At 42.7% G+C, this 15687-nt stretch overlaps 1 protein-coding gene across 1 annotated transcript; it reads left to right on the forward strand.

Annotated features, from left to right (window-relative positions):
* Positions 1 to 2865: 2865 nt before the first annotated feature.
* CSRP3 (cysteine and glycine rich protein 3) lies at positions 2866 to 15655 on the forward strand. The gene is made up of 6 exons (XM_026798101.2): positions 2866 to 2990; positions 7872 to 8002; positions 11654 to 11822; positions 13213 to 13348; positions 13792 to 13885; positions 14972 to 15655. Exons 2-6 carry the CDS (start codon positions 7891 to 7893, stop codon positions 15049 to 15051), a joined length of 591 nt encoding a protein of 196 aa, XP_026653902.1. The 5' UTR covers positions 2866 to 2990; positions 7872 to 7890; the 3' UTR covers positions 15052 to 15655.
* The last annotated feature ends 32 nt before the right edge of the window (positions 15656 to 15687 follow it).

Genomic DNA, 15687 nt, shown 5'->3' on the forward strand with positions numbered 1-15687 from the left:
AAGGAAGGGGGAAAAATGGTGTTTTGTGAAAAAGTGAATTAAATAACTCAGTGTAACTTCTGCACTCTTATCAGTAGATACTACAACTCCTAAAAACAAGTCAGAACATCGAGTCAGTCGCACAGGAACGTGTGTCCAAATGGCACAGAGGTTTCAAACAGGTTCAGTCAAACCACTCGAATTTAAATATGGGCAGCAATGTCTCATGTACACTGAAGGGAGAAAGGTGAAGACTTCTCATACAGTTCACACTCAGATAACAGGTAATAGCTGACAAATTGAATAAAAACACAGTATCTGCCTTCCCAGGTGAAATGTGCCTGGTAGACCAACCTGGGATAGAAGAAATGGTAGCAAGCCCCAAGATTCAGGCCTGGACTGCACAAAAAAAATATAATTAAAACAGCTACCCCAGTAAAACAAACTCATCTGCTCTTTAATAATGCAAATACACCTGACAGAATATTTCACTATTGAAATATTCCTAAATGAGGGGGAAAGAAGAATAAAAGCTGGAAGCGGGAAGAATTCTCACTAGAGCACTGAATTGATTTTTCTATTATTCCAACAAGATAACTGATCTTTCTTAGACCTGTTATCAACTTCATTCTGGAATATAAAGGCAAAGGTTTTAGAAATTTGCATTACTCAGCAGAAACAAACCACCCCTTTCATTTCTGAGCACCACAGCTGACAGACTAAGAAACTAGAGTACTTAGGTGAAATGGTCTTGTCACACATTTTGGAAAGCTGAGCGTGTTTTCTGCCTTTCTGCCCAGTGTCCCTTGGCTCCTGACACACTGCAGTTGCTTTTCCACCAGCCCTTTTCTTGCTGCGTGCAGTTTGTGCAGGCTGCAGAGCCGCTGCTCTCTCAGCCCCAGGGGTCTGCTGCCCCAGCAGAGCCGTGTTTGTCCCTGGCAGCCCAGCTCCTGCCCTTGCACCTTGCCTGCCTGCCCTGGGTGCCTGCGGAGCTCTGGGCAGCCCCTCTGAGCCCCTCTGCACTTGCTGTGTCCCAGCTCTCAGGGCAGGGCTTTAATCCCCTCCCCTGATCTACAGAAAACTCTGCTTTCCGCTCCAGTTCATGCACATGCAACTCCAGTTGAGTGTGTTGAGTCTTCCAACCCCAGGTCCTGCTGACCACAGCTGACCTGGAATGATAGGGAATCCCAGGTACCCTGTATGGATCCAGCCGTTCCTTGGAGCTGTGATGAGCCTTTCAACAATCCTTACAGGGGCACAGAAATTACAGAAATTGCAATCCTTACAGGGGCACACAGAAACTACAGAAATTAAAATCCTTACAGGGGCACAGAAATTACAGAAATTGCAATCCTTACAGGGGCACACAGAAATTACAGAAATTGCAATCCTTACAGGGGCACACAGAAATTACAGAAATTAAAATCCTTACAGGGGCACACAGAAATTGCAATCCTTACAGGGACACACAGAAGTTACACAGCAGCAGAGAAATCAGGCAGCACCCAACACCAGGAAAACTAAAAGTTCGTCACCTGAATTTTCCCCTTAAATCCTCTGCCAAAACCAAAGGGAAAATACTTACATTTTGGGGCAAAAACTTCCTTCACAGAGTTCCCTGCAGCTGGGTATGGCACAAATCCATACAAGTACATGATCTATAAAATAGGAGTGAACATTACAGAAGGTTCATCCCCCTCAAATGTCAGGGGTCCTAATGTAAGTCACCAAGGGTGCCAGCACAAAGATTTAAGAAGCTTCTCAGTGCTGCCCATGTATTCCAAGAGGGGGTTCAGGCCTGCCCCTCCTTGCTGCCCTGGTACAAGGAACCCTCATAGCACACACTGCCCTGTCCCCTCTGCATTTGGCTTTGTCTGATATAGAATAATTCCATCAACTATCTGGGGAGAACCCCCAGAAGAGATGGAGGCCAGCTCCTCTGCTCAGGAAAGAAAGAGTCCTTCCATTTTACACCAAGGACCTCTCTCTGCATTATAAAATCTGTGCCAGACTCAACAGCAAACAGATTTATATGTTCCTAAGAGTTTTCTCAGCTAACAGACCCCTAAATTCTAAAGTGTGATGTGGATTTGTCATCTAATTTTCTTATGCTGCCATGAAAGTCCCCAGGTTGAGACTTTCAGCTTGAGAGTTCTGGTGTTTAACTCCTGGAATGGGCCCTTACATACACAGCAAAGTCCATGATCCTGAACAAAGTTGCTAAATTCAGGCATCTGCTCAGAAAAATGAGAATTAGCTACTAAACCTCAAAAGCTCCTAAAATAAAGCCCTGTAAAAAAGTTCACACTTTACTGCCCACATCTCTAACACATCTGCAGCCTCATCCATTTCCAAGGGGCTCAGTCAGGCATGGCAAAGATAACTGCAATAATTACACAGGCTAAATATTTTACATATTATCTACCCACCTTAATGCCTAAAACCAGTAAAAAATGAGAGATTTAGGTAAAAGCATAATCCCTTGTATCCTAGAAGGCAAAGCATTTGTATCTCTCAAACCATGAACTGTAGAATGAAACGCTATTTAGTTTAAAACTGTTGTTTTCCTGGAGGTGCTACAAGCAAGTATGATTATTTTAAACAATTATTTTGGTAAATTACTTTTGGCAACATGACCATTAATAACGAGATCGCCATTTCAAGAGCTGTTATTTTATGATTCACATTTAAGTAACGCAGTAGAGCAACTACAAAACTTTAATCTTTATTTCTGATTTGTTAGGCTGCAGTCAGGAATGTCCTTTAGGTCTAATCCGAGGGGCTGCATTGTTGTCCACCTACTCACAAGCAGACACCAGGGAACAAAATGCCAGGCTTTTGTCAGAGGTTATTTTCAGCTTGGTGATAGCAGGGGCATTGCTCAGATCCCTGAAACTCTCCCAGCTCACAGGGCTGGCAGGAGGGGTCACTGCATTTAAAGAGAGCAGGAGCCCCTCCTGCTCAAGCCCTTCGAGACACAAGGAGAGAAGCAGAAAATTCAAGCGGCTCCGGTGAGTAGGGTCCCACGGGTTCTGCCAAAAAGGGTTTGGGTATTCTTTTATTCCTAACAGATCATAGAAGCAATTTATTGCCTGACAAAGAAAACCACTTTTGTAGGTATAGTGCAGAAATAAGAGTCCTACAGAGCAGTGTTTTAGGTTTGGGTAGCCAGCAGAAAGAGAGATTCTTCTGGCTCAGCCACGGAGCAAGAGCAGGGCTGGGGGATCCATCCTCACTAGAGACACTCCTTTGGACTAGGCAAGACTGGGGAACAGAAGTTTCAGAACATTTAAATATTTTCCTACAAAGCTACAGAATTATTTGTCTGCAAACAGTCAGTCTTTAGAAAGCGCATGCACACAGCACACAAATTTGTGTGCTTCCATAATGGTAACCAAACAAATCCCCCAAAATCTTCAACACATTTAATCTTGGTGACCAATTGGTTTCATGTCAAATAAGAAGAAAACTTCTGAGCAGATCTGACAAGAAATGGCTAGCTAAGAATGCAGGATGAAAGAATTATTCTCAAATCCATCATTCAAGCATTCTAAGAGAGCACAATTGGCCAAATCTTCAGGAAAGAAAATCAAATAAATAAATAAATACATACATAAATACATATGTGTTTTTACTGTGAAATTTTTCTGCCTAAAGGTGAAAGTCTTTCAGAGAACAAAGCCTTGCACATAGATAAAATAATTCTGTGTATTATCTCATTCATCACAGTGCTATTTTAAAGTCTGCAACAGTTTTGCCTGGCACTTAAAGAACTTAGTGCAGGGATAAGCATTTAGAGAAGGATCTTGTGGAAGGAATAGTGAAAGCTGATAGCCCAGGATCAGGCCTGGAAAATTGAATGTGTCATTTGTAGAGCAGGATGCAGCTTTCCACAGCCACAGGGATCACACTGAACCATGAGTGCCAATGTACAAGCATGTGAGTGTGGGGTGTGCTTGGTTTCGAAGTCAGAATGAAGTACCTTGTTCTACTGTCAGATACTGTATTTTCTGGAGATGCGATCTTAAATTTCTGCAAAAGTGTGCATCGAGGAAGTTTCAAAGGAAATGTAGCATCACTAGGCTAGAAAATAATAGAAAAAATGGAAGAAAAGAGATGAAAGCAAGGGAATGGGTCACCATCAGCTCTCAGCAATGCACGTCTGCTTCACATCAAGTCAGTTAAAATGTTTTGTTTCAAAGTGCCATGTGTAACTTAGCATGACCAGTGTCAATGAAAAAAATCAATATTTACTTTCCAGTGTTGGAATTTCCATACCTTGACCTCTCTGTGTTGCTTTACTGCAGATGTGAGGGGAAAATGCTGGTTATTCTGAGATCATGGAGGAAGCCCAATGTATGACACTGACTAATAAGATTTACCTGTAGCCACAGCCTGCTGAATGCATTGGAATGTCAGAAATATGATTACAAACACATAACAAGATCACATCTCCATCAAATGAGCTCAGGCTTCAAGCAGAAGCCTTCCCCCTGCTGTGAATCTCTCCTGCATGTTCCACAAGGGGCTGGGTTTTGACAGAAACACCCCCAGGCTGTCGAGATGCAGCGGCATCTTAAATGCAGACACATCCAAAGAAACCCTCACCGTGAGTGTCAGCTGCAGAGAAAAGCCACAGCAGCATTTTATTGCTGTTATATAAAGGAAGACACATCTTGTTATCCCACGGCGCTGGTGGGGTGAGCAGCACTAGGGAGGACAAATGAGTCATGGTGGTCACAGGACAGGGCACAGCAGAGCTGTGATTAGATACCACAGTGAAGGCCTGGCTGCACTGGCATTCCCACAGCCTTCAGCTGGGAAACCAATTTCAAATGTGGCCTTGACACTTTGCATTTCAGCGTAGGCAGCCATGTGTGAGTTTTGTATTTTTATTGCTCGTGTGTTAGGTAAGGAATCAAGGAACGAGTTTTCTTACCCTCTGAGTCCAGACCAAGCAGCTTAGCTGGGATCAAAATGCAGAGAGATGCAAGGCACACCCTGCCCACCGCTCCCACCCAGCCCTTGTGCTGCCCCTGGTCACAAAGACCAATATTCCCCATCCTGTTTGTCCCCTTCACAGCCGCCCTGCAGCACATGTGGCACAGAGATAACCCTGCCAGCCACACACAACGCAGCTCTGCAGCCCATTCAGATAATACCTGAGCTCTAGACTGCCAAATGCACGAGCACATGGAAGGGAAAACCTTGTGTTTAGCAAGGAAGCACCAGAATTAATTCCAATTAATCTATTAATTAATTACATTTTTCACATGCAGCACAGTCAGGCATAGGCACTGCCTTTTAGTCCTCCACATTTCATCAAGCCTGTACTGCATCCACCACCCATTTAGATCAATGGACCAAAACACATTTTTGGATTTTATCCTTATCAGTGGCACTTTGATTAGAGAGAGCCCCTCTGTGGCAGTGATGTGACACCCAGATTTGGACAGTGTGACTAACAGCCCAAAAGAAGACAGCTCACAACTGTGCAGAGCATACCAACGCTTCAAAGGCTGCCTTGCTTACAGAGTGGTGATACAGCTCTAAGTAATGGGAGGCACGAATCCTTGGCTGCACATCTGATGTATAAATGGTGCTCCATATAGAAGCTGCATTCTGAGGAATGACACAAGCTGGGAACAGCATTTGAGCAAGGCCAAGAACACTCCTCCAGCCCAACAGCACCCTGAGTGCCCACACGTGGCAACTAGCACTCAGGAGTTTGTGTGTCACACATTTCTTACCTTTAGGATCAGTCTGCTCTACTTCCCACCATCAGAATACAACAAATACCATGTGATGAGCAGACATGAAAAGCTAACCAGATTAAGACCACAAAGTTCAGGCAATTTAATGGGGGTTTAGACACTGACACCCAATGAAATGGTGGGAAGTGGAGACTTTGGATCTATTTTTTTCTGATGACAAATGGGAGACCGAGTTCTATTTCTATTGAAAGGATGGAGCTTTACCCACTGCACAGTTTAGATGAGTACAAAAGTGTGAGTGATTCTCCACACCGCTGTGGAGATTCCCCGAATTCCCATGGTGAGCCTGCAGCGCCCCAGGGATGGCGGTCAGCTCCAGAGGGATGAGCAGGGCCCAGACAGGGCTCTTACACCAGCATCCTTACAGAAATATTGATTTCTGCCATGCCTTTCTTCTTTCTCCTGCAGCTTCCCATCAGGTGATGCCAAAACACCATGGAAAATGTGCATGCATGCCCAGTCATGCTACTATAATTGGCCTCAGGAACAATGGTCCTTCTAAGAGCTCTTGACAGCACAAGGTTCACTATCACACTTTATCAGACTTTTTCAGAGGTTATTTTTTCCCCTTCAGCTGATGATGTAATTGGAGTTACTTTCCAGCAGCCACAGCTTTGGAGGCTTGGTGTGCCTTTGGGGAGCCCTGAGAGAGGGGAGGCAGCTTTGCAGAGACCAGAGGTACAAATCACTCTCTCCTGGTGCTGCCTCAGCTAGGAAGGGATCCCACTGGAAACCTGAGTTGAAAGGGAACGCTGTAGACACAAAAATCTCATTTTAATTTTCAAGGAAGTGGCACAAGACTGTTTTTTATCCACAGTTGCTCTTCCTTCTTTTAAAATGTTTGAAGCATCATTTGAACTGTTTTTGTAAGAGAAAGAAAAAATGGCACCAATACAAAAGTGCTTTAAAAGCAGAAGAAAATGTAGAATGGCAGAGTGAGAATAAGATTTTACCTACATGAAAGATTCCTTTATCTCACATTTAAAAGAAACTGAAAAAACAATTTAACAGTACTGTTCAGTGAAGGCTTCACTGAGTGAGAGGGATCAAATTCATCATTTGTTCATTGTACATTGGACATGAGTCCAATGTAAATATATAGTAAAATGTTAGTCTAAAATGCAACTAATTGAAAATACCAGCTCTGTTACATTGCTGCTGTGATAAATTCCCCTCTCTCTATCACCTGACCTCAGAAGAAAATTCTCAGGTAGCAGGCCCGATTCAGCCTCCAAAATCCTCCTCTTAGTTACCTTTGGTGAATTTACTCAAACACAAATAGCACAAGCAGGCTTCAAAATAACTATAATGAGAAGGTGACTGGTTTTCCAAGAAGGAGGAGGAAGGGCCATGCCAGGGGCTTGGAACAACCCGATAATTCAGTGTGCAGATGACAAGATGACGTCCCAGGCTCTCCAGAAACGATGACTCAAACCAGAGAACAGAAGGGCAGGCTGGGGCTGGGGCTGTTCCAGGTGTGTGACAGCACAATCTCAGGGAAAAGCGCTCAGCCTGGCATCAGGAGACCTTGGCAAGGCACCCCAGGGCTGACTGGAATGGCAGGAACTGGAACAGAAACCATGGCCCTTCTTTTCTCGGATGGTTAGGTTAGGTTAAATGCAACAGACCAAGAGAAAAGCCCACACCTTGAGCACCTCAGGAGCCCGTCCATTATTACTGTACAATGGCTGTGCAGCACAGAGATCTCACATCTGTTCCATGAGGAGCTCAGAAAAGGTTGTTTTGGAGCACAGGAAAGGGCAGTGTTGACAGAAAATGACTGATGGAAAACAAACCCCAGATCCTCTTTTCCAGAGTGATCCTAGCACCTCTTCACTGAAACACCTCACATTCATTTCACATATTTACCATCACAACACACCAGGCTAAGGAATGTCCTTTTTTATGAAGGAATCACAGGGATTTGGACTGTCCCTGTCCCCAAAGCACCAAGGCAGCACCCTCACTTCTGCTACCACACAGGTATGAGGTATATTCCAAGTATGCTGTAGCAGCTGACTGGAGAAAGAAGAAAAAATATATTTTTTAAGTCAAGCTGTTTCATTTAAAAGAATTCATATTTGCTGTTGCATTTATTTATGTGATTTGATTTCCTAGGTTAACCCTACAGACCAGGATGCCGAACTGGGGCGGAGGAGCCAAGTGTGGGGCCTGTGAAAAGACCGTGTACCACGCTGAGGAAATCCAGTGCAACGGAAGGAGCTTCCACAAGTCATGCTTCCTCTGCAGTAAGCTGGCCTGAATGGTTTAACATCTCAACACCCCCACAGCTCTGTATAACTCTTGCATTAAAGCCAGAACATTTATTTCTGTATTACCTGGCAGGCAGTTTTGCTGCCTTTTACCTGGAGCAATCTGCCTCTTGGCCTCCTGGCTTTCCTTTGTCCAGACATGGGATGGATTTTGTCAGGGACACGAAGGTGCTGCAGAATCACAGTGTCCAAATCCATCTCAGGACACCCTTCCTTCTGTCCCACCGTGTGGCACACCACAGGCTTGCTCCAGGTTAGAAAGCCCAGCAGAGCTGAACAAACAGCCCCCATCAGACAGAAGGATGATTGCTTCTTCACTTTCAGGAGAGGATTACTTTCACAGTGAATCCTGGCACTAATTTGTTTCACATCAAAAAGCTGAAGGACCCTAGTGCCATCAAAGCCTGCACCAACACTCTGCATGTTCCTCAGCCTCCCTCCCTGTTCCACGTACTCCCATTTCACTTACTCTTCCCCTCCACACTCCTCTGTGATGTTTGGCTTCCAGGAATTTTGCTTTCTCTGCAGAAGAGGCAGAAATTTGTAAAAAAAATTAATTTCAGAGAGAAGGTACCGATTCAGCTCTGTTTGCCCTGTGTGGATAGGGAGAGAGCTAAGAACCAAAGATAGCTGAAGAGTTTATCTCGCAGAAAACACTCGGGATTGGCGCCTGTGCAGTACGGCTCCCAGCGTGACGGTTTAGGAGCCACTGAATCCGATTTTCTCCCTCCCTTTCTGGAGGGATACAGACTTCTTATTTGGAGGCATCAGACTAATTTTACATGCTTAGCTGATACAGAGCAGCTCTTTGCAGAATGAAGCCAAAGGACACACCTGAGCTGTCTGTGCCTTTCGCCAGCTGCCCCAAAAGTGATGCCTAAAACTCCAAATGATGCCTTTAGTGATGCCTAAAAGGCCAAGTAAGAAAGGACTCCCTCAAAAAATTATCAGTTAACTGACAACCTTCAGCCAGTTCTTACAGAATGGCAAAAGGAAAATCTCAGTTTCAGCTAAAACCTTCTTAATGCTTCCATGTTCTGGCTATAACAATAAATAGTAAATAAAAATAAAGATCTGCCCTAATATGGCATAGTTATGAATATTTCTCAAGTGTAGTCTTCATTCTTAGTACAGCTGAATTATTTTCTTTTAGTGATTCATAATGAACAACTTACATTCATTAGCTCTATCAAGTATTTGGTTTGTTGTGGGGCTTTTCTTGGTTGGTTGGGGTGTATTTTGTCGTGTTTTATTTTTGTTTATTTGGTTTTTTAAAATGTTCCTATATTTGTCCCATGTTTTAAGGCTGAATTAATTATTAATAGGTTAGATACTAAAAATAGAATTCCCATCAGAAATATGTTTAAGGTCAAAACCTAAAGATGCATCTAAATTGCCCAGCTGGCATATAAAAGGTATGTTAATTGGCTTTACTTTCCCCCATGATTCACATACACTGTTCAGTCGCTCTGGATGCCTCAGGATCATGTGTCACATTCACGGGCTTTACTGTGAACCATTTATAGGATCTCATTTCTCAACAGAAGGAAACCAATTCTCCCCAGCCTAAACTTGGGCATGGAAACAGTTTAGCTGCACTTTTGAATATTTCTATATAAAACTATTTCAAATATATCCTCTATTTCATATTGTATTTGACCAGGTATACAAAGCACATCAGTATTTTTTAAACAAAGAGTTCAATTCCAGCAGAATTATAAACAACTCAGAGCAACCTGTTAACACAGGAAGAATCAGACAAGCTAAATTATTTATAACACTCTGCGCTCCACAGTTTTTCCCTACAGGTATTGCAAGGAGAAATTTGTTTCCAGCAATCCCTCCTTGCCATGCAGGCCCCTGTTTCCCTGCAGGCTGATGTTTCAGTGGCAGCTTTCACCCCAAGGGCAGCTGTGGTGGGCACTGGGCAGGATCTCACTCCATGAACCTGCATCTCCTCAGCACGGGCGGGAGAGCAGGACCTGCTGGCAATGACATTATGTTATTTCAACAATAGCACTTCAAGAGCTTTTGCTCCATCTGTCGTGGTGAATTGATACCCTCTCCCCAAGGCACCAGGAATAGAAACACTATCTACTGCCAGAGTTTCCATCATCCCTTAACTCCCTTAGCAAACACAATTATCATCTCAAAGCCAGAGTGCAGTACAGAAGTGCCTCACTTTACTTCTGCTAACTATAAAGGTCTTTGCAAATTATTTCTGCCTCCATGCCACACCGGGAGGAGGAAAGCCACAAGGATAACCAGAGAGCTGGGGATGTATAACTAGCTATACTGCCCCTTCACAGCAACCTGCTCTGGGGGTTGGAACTGCTTGATCTTCTAAGTCCCTTCCAGCCCAAACCAATCCAGGAGTCTACAATTAAAGGTGCAGAGGTTCCAGGTTGTACATTCCCTGCGGTGGATAAATTGGATTAGAGGAGGACATTTAAAGTAAACATGGGGGAAAGGGGCTAATCAAACCCTCAGGTGTCTCCTCCAGAGCTTGCACTTCAGGCCACTTCCAATACTTCTGCATTTCACAGCTTTCTGTTGCAAACGTGAACTCAGCAACTTTGTTTTCCAAGCTATCAATAGCCCATGACTGGAATGCCTTCTGCAGGGTCAGCATTTATTCTAAGGAACCTGGAGAGAAAGTCCTTGCCTATTTTTTCCCCATTTCCAATCAACCACTGTCGAACAGTGAACAGTTTGTGAGAAGTACTGAAACAGTAATTTTTTAGCATACTGGAAAACCCTGGTTTTCAAGAGAGGCTCTGAATCAAAACATCTTCCTCCCTCTCTGTGGGGTGGAGGCTGTCTCACACCAAGGTCCCCAAGGGGTGCAGCAAACACAGGCATACAATCCTCACTAAGCACTGAGGAGTGTAGCTACTGTATTTTTTCCCCATTCATTATTAGAGGACATAATTTGTAATTTGTATTTGCATTCCCTGATGAAAGCTGGGCATTCCCATGACACCCTCTGCCAGACCTCCCTTAGTGAGCTGAGCTAAGCTGTCACTCTCTGTGCCAAAGATGATTTGTAAGAGCACTGTTTGGGAATGGCTGCAGCCACACTCCTGACAGAGCTGACACTTGCTTTGCCCTGGTGCCACAGCTTCAACAAACAAATAACGACAAAAAACCCCAACATGTCCTGTCTGACTCCAGACAGGAGTCGATGTCAAACCCTCTCTCAGAAACACAGCACGTCAGAACAGCCTGGGCTGAGCTCAGAAAGCCACCACAGACTCAGAACAAATACTCTGAAAAGGCCAGATCAATGTCCCTGAAACCTTCTTCCCCCCACTTTTTAAGGTTTGGGAGTTCAGGATGCCCAATTTCAATCCCATGCCCATTTTAAGCTTCGCAGATCTAGAGTGCCCTGGGGTTACAGGATAACTTCAGAGTGGCAAAAGAAAAACAGGTTATGTGCACACACACATATACCTCCCCCTTACTTCAGCAACAGCTCAGTCAAGTTTTATACTGACAAGTTTCCTACTGACTGACTCCTTTCCCCACATTTTTAAAGCTAAACAAAAGGAAATATTAACTGCAATTATTTTAATTCAAATTTGAAAAGGCAAGTGCTGATATGTGCCTTTCTCTCCCTGTTTTCAGTGGCTTGCAGGAAGGCTCTGGACAGCACCACAGTGGCAGCTCACGAATCTGAAATCTACTGCAAAACCTGTTATGGGAGGAAATACGGCCCCAAAGGGGTTGGCTTTGGACAAGGGGCTGGATGCCTCAGCACGGACACCGGGGAGCACCTGGGCCTGAACCTGCAGCAGTGAGTCAAACCCCAGCCACACTCCTCGTTCTACTACTTCCTGTCTCCTGCCAGGGTGTTTTATATATTTCATTCTGTTTCCATAACAACATCCAGCATAAGGAGCAGAGCAGACTTCCCTACACCCTTTTCTTCCATAGACACTGTAATTTACAGTTTTTAATGATGCTCAATCTCTTTAAGCCTCCTTTACAAATTATACCCTCCTTCAATAGGTAATTATTCTGTAGAAGCAGCCTTTATATGCCACTACACATGTAAATATTCACTGCATTTGTAATCTGCCATTTGTAGCACAGTGGTAAAGTCACACTGGCCACAGAAAAAGATTTTTTCTTTTTCCTGTTAGAGGCTAAAATTTAGTTAACATTTTACTCTTAGAGAAATAATCACACTACTCCATACTGCCAGTGCTCCTCTCAATGGCGGCAATAACATTTCTAACATTTCTCAATGGGGGAAATAACGTTATCCTCTCTGTGGTTCTAATAACACTTACAAACACACTGAGAATGTGTTTGAACAAAAAGAATTCTAATGGGATACCATCTTCCAAAAGCACGTAATTAGCTCTGACAGTTCATTTTTATAGGATTTTCCTGCAATTCTCAAAGTTGCACATTTCTACATCAACAATGCTTCTTCCTCCCTCTGGTGGCCTGCTATAAAGAAACCAATTAAGCAATATGCTGTGCAGGAAATAAAAGCTTAAACAATGTATTTAACTGTAGCTCCTTGTGCCACACAAATCCATTACGGGCAGAGCTCTGCGCCCAAAACTGCTGCATCCTGAGGATAAAATGCACTGTTTCAGTCCAGCTATCTGATAAATCAGAAATCGTTCTGTCCAAGGCTTTATGCACAAAGATTTAAAGCACACAGACCAGAAATAAAAAACAAAGCTACTTTTCTGATGTCCTTTTGACCCCAGGCCAGGAAAGAACCCCAATTCCCCGTCCAAATGTTTCACTGCCTAACAAAGCTACAGCATGCAAAACCTGAATTTTTACTTTCAGTTTGAGAAGTACCAGCAGCTAACCAGTTATAAAGACTAGAGACATCTTTTCCTTTTATTTTCCCTATTGCCTCCCAATGAGAGATAATTGGTTTTTACTTCAGTTTTCATAAAATATAATCTTTTGTGCTCGTGGCTGCTGCCAGCTCCATGTATTTAGCCCAGAACAGGCAATATCAGTGCTTACAGTACCAGCTTCTCAATCATACAACACAGAATTCAATAGAATACTTTCATTTTCTTATTTTTTTGTCCCCTTTTGCATATCAGAGATGAGCAATTTAGTATCTTTTATGCCTTACTAAAAAAATAATTAAATCTTTTTTTTTTTTTGAAGATAAGATTTTTAAGCAGCTTTAAAAACTTCTGTTTTAGGGGGTCACCAAAGCCTGCTCGCCCCTCAACACCAACTAATGCTTCAAAGTTTGCCAAAAAGATGGTGGATGTGGATAAATGTCCCCGTTGTGGCAAATCAGTGTACGCTGCAGAAAAGATCATGGGAGGAGGAAAAGTAAGTAGTGACTTCAGCACTAGGAAAAAAAACCCCACCAATTTATAATAGTGAGAAACTACAGCTAAAGGTCCTCAATAATTTAAATTTTCGTTCATAAAGAAAACACGAGGATGAATTTGCAAATTGCTACAACAGGTTTAAAATCTTGTACTTTTTGTAAATATTTTCCAACTTTTTGCTTCTTATTGATGTCTGAGGACCAAGCACAGACTACTGTACAAGCTGGCTCTTCCTCTATCTCTGGGTATATTTATCACCATTTATGTGTAGTGGCAATTGAAGATACCTTAGACAGCGTCACTGAAAAAAGGCTAACCCAGAATGACTAAAAACAGAAGCCACAAGCTCGACAGATGAATGTTAACCCTTCCACACCATACAAAGCAGTATTTGTTTCTTGTACTTTCTGTGCCCACGGTGACTTCTCTCCCCTTGCTCAGCCTTGGCACAAGAGCTGCTTCCGCTGCGCCATTTGTGGGAAGAGCCTGGAGTCCACCAACGTCACAGACAAGGATGGAGAGCTCTACTGCAAAGGTGAGCGCTGCAGGAGCTGACCTGGCCTGCAGAGTCAGTCTAGAGTTAGCCTCCTTACACCTGGGATTGCCATTGTGATTTACCTTGCTGTACACTAACACCCCCGGGACATTTCATTTTTGTCCTTTTTTAACAACCTTCTGAAAGCAAAGAGCTGCGGTGACATTGCAGTTGCAGCTTCTACTATTAACATTTAAATTTTAAATGTTACAGATGGGACAAGCTCTCAAACCAGTCAGACCTTCTAACAGAGCACTGGCCATATCTGCTGGGCAGGCTCTTGTACCTACACAGTCTTACTCACTAAAATAAAAAAACCACACAGATTCAGATCTTTAGTCCTCCAAATCAGAACTCTTGCCAGCAAAGTTGTAAAGATATTTCCACTGCATTGGTAGCACAGAAGATGATGCAAAAATAGCAAATTACACATCTAGATGTTCTTCTCAGACTCACCAAGTTCACAGAATTCAGTTGACTCCTACGAATAGCTTTAAGGGAAAAAAAGTATGGAAGCTTTTATATACAAAGCTAAACTTTATAGAGAACCCTAAGGAAGAACACTGGAGTTCTGTGACTTTGGGTACAGTCTGTTAACCACAGTGGATCAAGTTGGCATATTTGGAGAAATATACTCACCATCACCACTTACAGTTGTAATAAACATCTATGCACACATTAATCAATAAAGAGTTCAAATGGAATTACTTAAATGCCCATCAATAGTTTCTGGATTATGCTCCAGTTCTTCTTAAAAATCTCTGGCTTACTTAGTATTACTCATCAGACCAAGTTTTACTGAGCATTTTCAGATAGGAAAGTAGCTTTAATGAAACTATTACCTAGATCTGAAAAAATAGATAATTTCTTAATTTTCTTTGAGTCACCAGATGCAACTTCTGTGTACTTCAAATATGTAATACCAGCTTCACTATTAAGACCTGGATAAACTTATGGGAAATACACTATTTCAGATTTCCTTCCTTTTTATCAACTTCAATTTGCTAATTTAAAAACAAATACCAAAATATATTAACCTCTGAGAGCCTTCAGAGCACCATTTACCTCCCATTCCTTCTTTTGCAGTTTGCTATGCAAAAAACTTCGGTCCCAAGGGAATTGGGTTTGGTGGCCTCACCCAAGTGGAAAAGAAAGAGTGTGAATGAGAAGAAATGGATGCAACAGACTCAAACCGCTGTTGATGACACCAAGTGACAGCTGTCAAGTAAAACATTAAACAACACATATTGCTAAGTACCTAGGGCATTTGATTAAGATTTTCCTCCTTGCAGGAAAAAATAATGAGCTGTATCTTAAGAAATTCTTAGATTAGATTAAAAAGGTACAATGATAACACTAGACTCATGTTTGTGTTTAGTATATAAAGACAAGGAAGCTCATGGAACATTATTGCTTCTTAAACTAGTACTTGTTACATTTTAGACTGGAATTTTAGACTCCTAGTGCCCCCTTATGACAGGGATCCCTTGTGGAGCGAAGGGCCCAGGTGTTCCCAGTTAGATTGTATTTTCTTCTTTTCACAATGTTTACCCGTCTGTATTTCCACCAGTCTCCTAGCTGAGTTTGGACTAGGCTGGCAACTGTGTTAGAACAAGTAGCTGTAATTTGCTTTGAGACAACTAAAAAGAATTTGAAATTCTCTTTCTCTGAGGGAAGTGTGTCTAAAAAAACCCAACATTTTCTCAGGATACAGTGGTGTAAGTTTTGTCTGTTTTCAAGCTACAATAAAGTACTTACTGCTTCACATTATTTTTATTTGTATTTGCTTGTGGTTACACATT

This window comes from Zonotrichia albicollis, chromosome 6, assembly GCF_047830755.1.
Source record: "Zonotrichia albicollis isolate bZonAlb1 chromosome 6, bZonAlb1.hap1, whole genome shotgun sequence".
NCBI lineage: Eukaryota > Metazoa > Chordata > Aves > Passeriformes > Passerellidae > Zonotrichia > Zonotrichia albicollis.

Bases quoted from the DNA above. Each gene is read 5' to 3' on its own strand.
- CSRP3 (XM_026798101.2), top strand. From the start codon at position 7,891: ATGCCGAACTGGGGCGGAGGAGCCAAGTGTGGGGCCTGTGAAAAGACC. The intron at 11,823-13,212 runs GTGAGTCAAACC...CTTCTGTTTTAG, and splicing joins CTGGGCCTGAACCTGCAGCA to GGGGTCACCAAAGCCTGCTC. The intron at 13,886-14,971 runs GTGAGCGCTGCA...CTTCTTTTGCAG, and splicing joins TGGAGAGCTCTACTGCAAAG to TTTGCTATGCAAAAAACTTC.